The sequence below is a fragment of the Mobula birostris genome, chromosome 13, assembly GCF_030028105.1.
Source record: "Mobula birostris isolate sMobBir1 chromosome 13, sMobBir1.hap1, whole genome shotgun sequence".
Taxonomy (NCBI): Eukaryota; Metazoa; Chordata; class Chondrichthyes; order Myliobatiformes; family Myliobatidae; genus Mobula; species Mobula birostris.
Genome location: NC_092382.1, coordinates 40,915,953 through 40,927,707, shown reverse-complemented (window position 1 = coordinate 40,927,707; position 11,755 = coordinate 40,915,953). Strand labels below are relative to the sequence as shown.

The window sequence follows — 11,755 nt, the reverse complement described above, 5'->3', positions numbered from 1 at the left end:
TGGTATCGAGGACAGCGAGGGAAAATTAATGCACAGTGCACGTGAGATTAATTGCAGTGCAGAAGAGATGCAGTTAAGCTGTTGGAGTTCAGCATTCGAACGCTTCGAGCATACACCTTCACTTGTTTGTGTGATATGAACATAAGACACGTCATTTGAAATATTTTGAAATAAAAGTACAAACACAGATATTTGTAGAGAAACAGAAATATTTCCGACGCACCGAATAAAGAGAGCTACACAGATCGGAAGGGATGCAGCAAAGTGTCTTTCATCTGCAGATCTTCTCCACTGAAATCACTGACCTCACTTGTGTGATTTCGTGTTAGGAAAGTACATAAAACAAACAACGTGGATGCAAAACTGGAAGGTGTAAGCCATCACAGGCGTAACTTTATCGTCTAAAAGACATTCTTCAGTTCAATAAACAGAACAGTCTGAGTTTTATAAGAACAGTGACAACTCTGATGTTATCTTTCTTTTTTTTTCTGGAACCGTCTCTCAGCAGAGATGCCAATGTTACTGTTGACCACTCTGTCAAAGTAACACGTAATACAACACACCAATGACACTGACTTTGTTGGTTCATTTGATATTGAGCATACATCCCGTGGGATCGCTGCAATCAGCTGACACCAATCAACTATCTGAACGGCATCAACAAACTGTATCCAACGATCCTCTACAGGCTGTTATCCATCTCACTTGTTGTCCGCCTGAGCAGCATTGCCATTTTAGCCAAGTTAAAATGTAGGAAATTACGCAGTAACATGATTAATTCCTAGGTTACTTCTTCAACCCAATCGCAACTAGAAGCAAAATATACTTTCATTACACACCCAGTACAATAACTTGTTTTTTTTTAAATTTACATTGTTCCCTGTAAACCGCATGGGTGCGCCATCGATCAGAAACTGCAATACTCCGGGGCTCGTAACCTCTGTTCCTGTCCACCTGCAATTCAAAGCAGCTAGAAAAAAGTTTTCGAAATGTGGAAGATTTTATTTGTTGTATTATATTTCATTATACCCGTCAATTAATAAATGGAATCAAAGTATGTGATTTTTCTATTTTCATTCTGAGCATTCAGAGTATGCAGATGACAATAAATAAATAAATAAGGAGCCCCGGGGCTTTAAGACAGTGAAAGCAATATCCGACTCTGAGCAATAGTTGGTCGGCGCGGCCTTCAAAAACAAACAAATAGCAGGAGCATTGACCTTCACTTTGCGTCTTCCATTTCATTAGGCGCATCTAATGGATTATAATTTGCCAGAAGATGTTCATCATTATTTTAATATTGATTAGGCACCAAATTACATACTACAAATGAGATGGAATAATCAACAATAGATGTAACATTGTATCAAATGTCCGATGGAGAATTGAAGATAATGTAAGCCGATGATAGAAGCGTTGCTCATTTGCAGATTTGTTCCTAAGGAGACAAGGGCTTGCATTCGTACGTCTTACATAGTAGAGCAGTGGGTTACGCACACACCCCTGAGGTGCAGTGTTGATAGTCAGCGAGGAGGAGGCACTATCACCAATCCGCAGATTGTGGTCTTCCACTTAGAAGTCGAGGATACGATTGCAGAGGTAGGTAAAGAGGCACAGGTTCTATAAATTATCAACAGGATTGTGGGAATGATGGTGTTAAATTCTGAGCTATAGTGGATGAACAGCAGATTGACATAAATGTTTCTATTGTCCATGTGGTCTAAGGGCGAAGGAAAAGCCATTGAGGTTCCGTCTGCCGTTGACCTATTGTGGCGATAGGAAAATTGCAATGGGTCCTGGTCCTTGCTGAGACAGGAGTTCAGTCTAGTCACGATCCACCTCTCAAGGCATTTCATCACTGTAGATATGAGTGTTACCGGGCAATATTCATCAAGGCAGCTCACATTATTCTTCTTAGGCACTGGTATAATTGTTGCCTTTTTGAAGGAAGTGGGGACGTCTGCCTGTAGTGTGAGAGTTTGAAAATGTCCTTCAGCACTCCTGTCAGTAGGTTGGCGCAAATTTTCAGAGGCTCAGCACGTATTCCATCGGGACTTTCCACCTTGCGGGGTTCACGCTCTTTAAAGAGAGCCTATAATCGATATCTGAACAGAGATCACAGAGTAATCAGGTGCAGCAGGGACCTTCCAAGCTGCAGTTACATTCTCCCTTTCAAAGCGGGAATAGAAGCCGTTGAGTTGTTCTGGTTATGAAGCATCGTTGCCATTCATGCTTTTGGGTTTCGCTTTGTAGGAAGTAATATCCTGCAAACACTCCCAGAGCTGTCGTACATCCGATGTCGCCACCAACCCCGTTCGAAATTGTCTCTTCGCCCTTGAAATAGCCCTCCGCAAATCAAACATGGTTTTCTGGTAGAGAACCGGGTCGCCAGACTTGAATTCAACAGATCTCGCCTTCAGCAGACGATCTCTTCGTTCATGGATAGTGTGTGGTTTGTGAATGCACAGTAAGTTTTCTAGGCACACACGTACCTACACTGGTTTTAATGACGTCGGTAACAACTGCAGCATACGCATCCAGGTTCGAAAATGAATCCCTGAATACAGTCCAGACAACCGATTCAGAGCAGTCCTGTAGGCGCTCCTATGCTTCCCTTGTCCAAACGTTCTTGGTCCTCACTACTGGTGCTGCAGTCTTCAGTCTCTGCCGATACTCGGGGAGTAGAAGTACAGCCAGGTGATCGGACGTCCGGAAGTGAGGGCGTGGAATAGGACGGTAGACATTCTTCATTGTGGTGAAACAGTGATCCATTATGTTGTTTCCTCTAGTATTGCAAGTGATCTGTTATTGCAATTACTTAGTGATTTTTCTTTTCAGACTGGCCTGGTTCAAATCCCCCAAAACGATGTTGAAAGCGTTCGGGTGTGCTGTTTCGTGCTCGTTCATACCACCGTTCCGATCACCTAGAGCCTGATTGACATAGGCGTGAGCGGGAATGAATACCGCCACCAAAATGACCCCAGAAATCTCCCGTGGCAGGTCAAATGGACGGCACTTGACTGCTAGCTGTTCCAGGCCTGGTGAGCAGAATTCGGAAAACCTGATATATTTGTGCATCAAGAAGAGATGATCATGAGGCAAACTCCACCACCTCTGCTGTTAAGAGACTGTAGATCTATACTGACGGTGTATAGTAAACCCGTCGATATGAATCGCTGCATCCGGAAGAGCTTACCCAGGATTCACTGTAACAAAGAGCACACGCGGTCCTAATTTCAGTCTATTTAGGCACCTTAGCTCTGTGATCATAAATTTTATTTACCAGATACTGCACGTTTGCCAGCGAGACAGTCAGTGCTGGGAGCTTAAAAGCCTGTTTCCTTCAGCGCACTTGTATCCCTGACCTGCAGCCACGTTTCCTGCGTGGAACCCGGCGGGGAGTCCGTCCACCATCGGCATTGTTTCCGCCCGGTTTAAACAGCGATAGTTCGATTAAGCGTACTAAGTCATCTTTGTTGACTGTACTGACCCTGGAAGCAGCGGTGCTTTTTAGCTCTATCAGGCTGAAGAGAGAATATTTAATCGTATCCAATGAGAGCTATGCTGGCACACAAGTCGCCTCGCGAAGTATCCTTTGGATCGCCGTGTGTCAAGGACGACTGGACGTCACTCAACGACAACAAACGTTCTATATGGTTCCTTTTCCTTTTCGAAAGCATTTACAACATCTCTGATCATTCACTGCTCTCATAACTTGTATCCTTGTCTTTTCCCCCCAGACAGAACAGTTTTCATTCTGAAACACTTGTTTTTGAATAACCCCACAGGTCAGGTATGAATATAACTAATCACAGCTGTTCACTAGTGGATACCCTCTCACATCCCTCACCATACTGATCTGTAGCAGCTTGTGTCCCTTCAGGACCGTGTGTGGTCTCTATTTGTCCACCTCCTTCCCTGTGCGGTGCTGGAAATATAAAAGGCAGTGAAAACGCAGTCCAGAGCTGTTTTGTGCAGGTCAGTGTTCTTCCAATGTTGCAGGTGGCTGTTGTTCAGCTGTATTTTCTCAGTGTAATGTAAGGTTTTTCATGTTTTTATGTGTATGGAAATTGGGCCGCTGCTGGAAATCTGTGGGAACGCGGAGCAGTGTTGGGGTTGTTAGGGTCTGTGTTCCTCCATTTTGGAGCTGAGGAAATTTCCTGGACGTAGTTCACTCTCCTGATTCATATTATGTTTGTTTCTTATTCTTTTATGTTCCTCCAACACTCAATCCAATTGCGGCTTCGTAAATCTTACATACAACTCATTTTACTTTTTTCCCCCTTAACAATAGACCATATCTCTCATCATCCTCAGTTCCTGATTGTCCCCATCCTGCACCACGTTCCTCAGCAGGTCAGGGAACACCTGTCTTCCGACCAGCTGCACCGTACGTGTCTCTCACGTGACAGATATGGACGTATCACGCAATATCCTTTCTCACAGTATTTTCTACGATTCCTGCCCAATCCTGCTGAATTAGCATTCACCAAATTGACACTGCCTAGAGGTCCAGTCTTATCCCTATCAGTGATCGTTTGAAAACGTCCATAATTATAATCCTTAAAACTTTTCCACTGAAACTCCGATCATCTCGCTAAGCTCCCTTCCAAATTAGAAGTTAAATATGCTCCCTCCCTGGTGGACTGTCTACATACAGTTTCAGAAAACTTCTCTCAACAGTTCTAACAAATAATGCCCCATCGGAGCCTGATACTGTAAGAGAGTCCCCGTTATTCTGCAAAGATTTATTAGCAATTACAGCTGCTCAATTGTTTTCAACTTAGCCCATAACCTGCCAACATATATGTTCTTCTCCCTTAGTGGCTATTGCGAGGCCTACTGGTATGATACCATCAGAGTGATTGCATCTTTCTTATTTTCGAGCTCTTCCTACATAGCCTTACAAGATGAGTCTGTGAGATGACATTGCCCCTGACTTTCTGCCTGATCAGCAGTGTAACTGCCCAGCCTCTTTTACATCCAACTGGAATGTCTGTATCATCTGAAATCTGTAAGGTTTAGCTGCCAGTCCCGCCCTTCTCTCAACCAGGTCTTTGTAATGGCTGAATCACTGTGTCACGAACTAATCCAGACCTTAAGAAAGCCTTTACTAAAATAAATTCACTTCAGCTTCTCGATGCCACAGTGCTCATTAACGTGGACATCCTGTGACCGTTCCTCATCCTACTTGCTGACCCTGTAGCTCTGATTGCAACTCTGTACTTCCTTTGCCCCATGATAAAACTCTGCCAGAGTAACTCGTGCAAACGTCCCTCTGAGAATATTAGTTCTGCTCCAGTACGCGTGTCGCCCATCCTCTTTATACCAGTCCCAGATATCCTGGAAGAATGCCCAATGATCCGTGTACGTTTATGCCCTCCCTCCTGCACCAGATCATTAGCCTCACGTTTAACTGTACTAACTTACAATTTCTAAAATAGCAAGCATGTGACACCGGAAGTAATCCTGAGATTCCCACCCAGCGTAACTATTTCGTAAACCATTGGCCTTCTTAAGCACTCAATTAACTTGCTTGGAAATTATGGGTGGGGATGTGTGTATCTGGACCTACATACCATTACCCCACTGTTCCAAGACACAGCAATAAATTCTGCCATTGGTACTCTGTTACCTAGATTGATTTCTCGTTATGCATCAGCTCACACTTTTCCCGGTGAAACTCCATCTGCCACTTCTCAGTGTAGTCCTGCACCATGCCGATGTTCTATTGCAACCTATGAACACATTCTGGGCCATCCTCAGCAACACCAGCCCCTGTGTCATTTATTTCTTTAGATGTGAAGCGAGGAACAATGAGCCGCAGAATCCAGAACACTCAATTTAACCCGAGTCTAATAGCAGGACAATGTATGATGACCTATAACTCTAGTGATTTTGCGCTTCGGAGAGAACCTCGCACATATCAAGGGGAGAGTAAACAAACACCTTACTGAGGAAGCCAGAATAAAACTCCGATTTCCATTGCCCCGAGGCGGAATAGCGCCACTCTAGCCACTACACTCCGTGGCTGCCAAACCAACAACACACCAGCCCACCTTTCCACTTCCCACTGCAAGTTGTTTACAAAGAAACAGAAAAAAAGGGCAGGGTACCAGAACAGATATCTTGGAAATGTACCATCAACTGACAGTTGCACTCTCACTGGGCAAGATAATTCCTTATTCAGAAAGCTAGGTTTCCATCGATCCAGTTCCTCCTGATTTTCTGAGTGAGAGTATTATGAAAACTCTTGTCAAAGTCTCACACAATTTCATTTACAGTCAGCCAAGTTGCCTCGAGCTCATACCTCTTGACTTACTGTTATTGAATTCCAGTCGAACGCCTACTCAATTCTGTATGCATAGCATCCAGAGTTCTCCCCTCATGAATTTAATTTGTCGCTCCCCTTGACACTTCCTACTCCATTTACTGTATGCATCTGCGACTACTCATCCATCCCATCTCGAAGAATCCTCTCCAATAGTCCAACCTTAATTCATGCAAGACTCATTGTTTCACTGTTGACGGGATTAACGGGCTCTTATCTATTACCTTTCCTGATCAAACGTATATATAGTGTTCATGTTTTGAACTTGAACAGCCCGGTCTGGATGAACTTGAATGAGCTCCAGTGACCAACTGGTGAAGAACAGTCCCTGACTGAAGGGTTTGGAGAACATTTCTCAAACCAGGTTCATCTCGAGTGAATAGATTCTCAATACAAAACTGCTACTTATCTCCTCATATTTCTACATAATATGATATGATTATGAAAACACGCAGTCCGCTTTTATTGTCATTTAGTAATGCATGCATTAAGAAATGATACAATATTTGCTCCGGTGTGATATCACAAAACACAGGACAGACCAAGACTGAAAAAAATTAACAAAACCGCATAATTATAACATATAGTAAAACAGTGCAACAGTATAACTTGATGAAGAACAGTCCATGGCACAGTAAAAAGTTCACAGTCTCTCAAATGTACAACATCTCACGCAGACGGGAGAAGGAAGAAAAACTCTCCCTGCCATGCCCGACCACAGTCCAACTCTGAGTCGTCCGAAAGCTTCGAGCCTCCGATCAGCTCTCCGGCACCGAGTACGGAGCACCATCTCGATCCGAACGATTCGACCTCAATCTCTGTCGCGAACAGCAGGCAAAGCCGGGGATTTTGAAGCCATCCCTCTGGAAGATTCTCGATCGCGCAGTAACAACAGCAGTGAACCTGCGTTTCAGAAATTTCTCCAGATGTCTCTTTGTGCTTTCACGTCTGTCTCCATCAATTAATAATGCCGTTCGTGTTTGTTTGGGGAGAAACCCTAAATTCCCGCTTGTGTGACATTAAAATTAACTGAACCGTTGTTCCGCTGTTTTCCATGAGGCTCTTTGTCAGTTTGAAATCTGTCAGATTGTCCATTTCATCCATTACCCGCTTGTTCTTTGTCCAGGCTCGAGTCCATGCTGAATCAGTCTCTCTCTCTCTCTCTCAAATAAAGACAATGGTATTCTGTCTTCATTTCTAAAACAGTTTAAATTATGTTCCTAGAACATAGTTCAAGGTGTCAGAGAGAAGGTCAGACTATATGTAAAGAAACACGAGCAAAAGGAAGCAGAAGTGTTTGATGCAGACGAAAATATTCTCCAATATCAGGCAGTTTTGTCAGAACCGGGAAGCTGGGGCAGCAAATTCGCCTTAATCTTCAATTTAATCAGGCGGCAGGTGAGGTGTAAATGGGATTTCTACAGGAGATGATGGGTGTGATGCTGCAGTATCAGCTGTGAAAAGCAGTGAGAAACCTGTTTATAACGCTAAGGAAACACAGACATGATGCTGGAGCAACTCAGCAGACCAGGCAGCAGAAGTGGATGAGAGTAAACATTGGAAGTTTCAGGCCGCCAGTCTTCATCAGGGCTCTGATCGTGTGTGTGTTGTTTTGTAGTTTTAGCAGCGGTATATTTTCTGTCATTACTTTTGTAACTCTGTTGATCATATTGTTTCCATTTACCCACCACTGAGGGTACAGAATAGGGAGCATGAGAAAACAGCTGAACTGCAACTCTTTGCAGCATTTATTTCTGAAGTTTCATAAATTTCAAAATCCGATTCAATGGATATTTCACCGCATTCCTGAGTTCCTCTCGGAATTTGCTCTGAGTCAGGGCGTAAATACACGTGTTGGTGCAGGAACTCAGAACTTGCAGCATTGCCGCTGTCTTTACTGTGATGTAACGGGGATCCGTGACAGAATAAACAAAACTCTTTGAAATCCGTCGATAGATATAAAATACCACCTGTGTTACCCACAACAATATGAAACTAGCGGTTATGCTGAAGAGCAAAACGATGGATTTATGTCTGTTCTCCATCTCCCTGTCCTTGTCATTCTCTCCACTCTTTTGTCCCCGGAGCCCCGTGCGGGCTCGACTGGCTGCCAGAATGCTCCTGACAGTCTGAATATTGAACAGCAAAATCAGAAAGAAAGCAACACAGGGGGTTAAAATACGGTGAAACATCTCAAATGCCGCCCATGATAGAGAGATTTTGTAGCTGGATGAGAGAACACAAAACCAAGGAACACCGTCAATTATTTCTCCATGCTCATATTCAAAGTACCAGGGGACACTCTCCAAACAGGCCAGCGCACTCACTGTCCCGATAACCACAACCGCCGTTCTCTCGGTACAATATTTTGTTTTCATCTTCTGACAGCAAATCGCTACAAATCGATCGACGGTGAAAGCGACAGTCAACCAGACGGAGGTCGCAGTGCTCGCAAAAATCAGCCATTGACGGAGTCTGCACACGGGAGTGATGAACAAGAATGATCGGGGAAAATAAATCTGAGCAGTCCACCTCAGCAGCGGATCCAAGATAACGACCAGGAGATCGGCCGCGGCCATTCCTACCAGGTAGAGAGTGACACATTTGGAGAGACCGCACTTTCCCCGGGACAGGATCATAATCGCCACCAAGTTCGCTGGAAGAGAGAGAGGGAACAGCAAGTTGAGGAAATACTGAGCAGAAACCAATGCAACAGCTTGAGGAGGTCCTGTAATATTTCCACTACACTGTTGCATTTAGCTGGGGAAAGGTTGAGACGGCGTGCACACGCAGCGTAGAAATCTGAATTCGCACGGTAAACTAAAGTCAATATGATCTGAATCCCGATTCTTTACTGATTACCGGAACATAAAGTGAGAGCGGAAAGCTCTAACTGGGTAACACCCTCCACGGAATATTGGAATATTTTCTACCGACGCCTTCGCCGTCTCATCCAGTTGTAATGAATAAATCCGGGCGGTGATGGAGGGATTCTTCCATTAGACAATCATAAACTTCCATGGTTCTCCCTGTCAGCGACAGGACGCCGAAGGACGGAACAGAAACATGGAATACTGTAAACACCCATCGAGGCAAAACAGAATATATGGAAAAACAGTTGAAGTGTCTCTTCTCAGAATTGTTCTCGAAGTGCCCCTGAGAGCTACAGAAATAATAACAACTCTGTGGCTTACCGGGAATTCCAAAGACTGAAATTAAAGGATAGTAAACTTCTTCTATTCGGAAGATGACAGTATTCACCATTTCAGTGAGAACCTGTGACGTATGTTACTCCCGAATGCACAGCTCTGGCAGAAACTCTGAGCTGGTACATTCTAAACGGCCCTGATTTATACGTTGGATCGGTCTCCAGAGATACGGATATACCCCTGACTAACTTTCTTAGTTACAGTCACTTGAACAAACACTTTAATTCAACACCATTATCTGTGATGTAAGTATTCGGCCGATTCAAGACAAACATTTCAAAATTCCTGAGCATTACCTCAGCAATGACTCGTCTGGTGAAATCATGCCTAAATTCTAATGACAAAGACTGAGCTTTGTCACGGAGTAGCTGCATTTACAGATTTCACGTTTTTATTTGGCGAACGATCGAACCCAAACGGTTTCCCATTTAGAACTTCAATTTCCTATTGCTTCAACCTCTCCCCTCTACCCACACAAACAGGCACACACACACACATACATAGGCACAGAAATAAGACAAATAGTTCTCTCAGTTGGGAGATGAACAGATGCAGCATGGCTGATAGTGACTGACAAGCATCAGATACAATTTTAGGTCCGTGTGTGTGTGTCTGAGTGAGTGCATGTGTGTATGTGTGTGTGTGTGTGTGTGTGTGTGTGTGTGTGTGTGTGTGTGTGTGTGTTGTGTTATGTGTTTGAGAGAGAGAGACAGAGACAGAGAGAGCAAGCGAGAGACAGACAGACAGAGACAGCGAGAGGCAGAAAGGGAGAGGGAGAGAGAGACGGAGAAAGAGAGAGAGAGAGAGAGAGATTGAAACTAGCACTGGCTACATCGGCCGTTTCACACAGCCGTCTGACGTTCACCTGTCCTTCACTGACCCTGTTTCCTCTCCTACCCACAGGGAAAGGCTTCTTTCAAATCCGATATTCACTCTTGTCGAGAGACAAGGTACAGAACACACAAGGTGCGTTACAAAGCACCAAGAGACCAGCCGCTCTTTAGTTCCACCTTCTCAGACAGCAGAGACATTCAGTCCCACACTAAGCCCTGGATGTAGATACACATTTCCAATACAACTGTTACACTGAACCACTAACAGTCAATCTTTCCATTGTATTCTGTACACAGGGTCCTACAGGGAGACACACAGACCTAGACACAACATCCTCACCCACGGGGCTGGATGGACAGCAACAACAACATTGCCAGAGTCAGCGTGGGTTCGGAAATGGATAAACAGATGGAAAATTGGGAACTGATGAATGTGGTGTAGGTGAAATGTAAAAAAAAAAATCCGATAAGCACATTGGATTGCGGGTAATGCACTTTTATGGACTCAAAATAAATCAGCAGGTTAAGGGGACTAACCTTGATCGAAATGTATTAAGTTCCCGTTCCAAAACGCCCTCTACCTACCCCAGGCCCTTCGTAGAACCTCCGCCTTTCTCTTGAATCGAAGGAATCTAAGTACTATTGACCGCGACTTACTTTCTCTGTCTTGGGAAAGCCTCGGGATGAGAGAACGATGAGCCCTCTCAATCTCAATCTCCATAGTCGAGGAAATCTCCAGCGCTTTCCGCGGCAACTTTTCTACAAACTCCATCATCAACAACTCCTCCGCTCCTTCGGGAACATTATAAATCCTGATATTTTTCCGTCGTGAAAGATCTTTTCGAAAGACCTTATATTTGATGGATTAACGGGGCAAAATATAATTTTTTCCGAAGGAGCTATTGATTTAATTGCTATTCTCGACGATGACGTCACCAGAACTTCAAAAGGTCACCATTCTTACGGTACCTTCCTTTTTAAGGGGTATATTTACTTTTGTTAGGCAGACGGGGATGTATAACAAACGGGAGGAGTATACAACATTCAAGAGAACACAAGAGGGAAATCAGCAGTTTTAAAATCTGTCATGATGTTGTTCTAGCAGAAATCCTAAAGGGGAAGTAGGTAGGCAGATAGATAGATATATAGATAGATAGATTGATAGATAGATAACTAGATAGATAGATAGATAGATAGATAGATACATAGATAGATAGATAGATGGATGAATAGATAGATAGATAGATAGATAGATAGATAGATAGATAGATGGATAGATAGATAGATAGATAGATAGATTGATTGATTGACAGATAAATAGAAAGAGAAATAAGCAGATATATAGACAGATAGACCGATAAATCTGTAATGAGTCAAATTAT

The 11,755-nt window shown here is 43.7% G+C and overlaps 1 protein-coding gene across 1 annotated transcript; it reads right to left on the bottom strand.

Annotated features, from left to right (window-relative positions):
- Nucleotides 1-8,079: 8,079 nt before the first annotated feature.
- On the bottom strand, nucleotides 8,080-11,145 carry LOC140207906 (probable G-protein coupled receptor 139). The gene is made up of 2 exons (XM_072276449.1): nucleotides 11,031-11,145; nucleotides 8,080-8,987 (listed from the first exon to the last, which is right to left on the bottom strand). The coding sequence occupies exons 1-2, from the start codon at nucleotides 11,143-11,145 to the stop codon at nucleotides 8,080-8,082; spliced, it is 1,023 nt and encodes a 340-aa protein (XP_072132550.1).
- Nucleotides 11,146-11,755: the final 610 nt, after the last annotated feature.

Bases quoted from the DNA above. Each gene is read 5' to 3' on its own strand.
- LOC140207906 (XM_072276449.1), bottom strand. From the start codon at position 11,145: ATGGAGTTTGTAGAAAAGTTGCCGCGGAAAGCGCTGGAGATTTCCTCG. The intron at 8,988-11,030 runs GTAAGTCGCGGT...TCTCTCTTCCAG, and splicing joins GCTTTCCCAAGACAGAGAAA to CGAACTTGGTGGCGATTATG.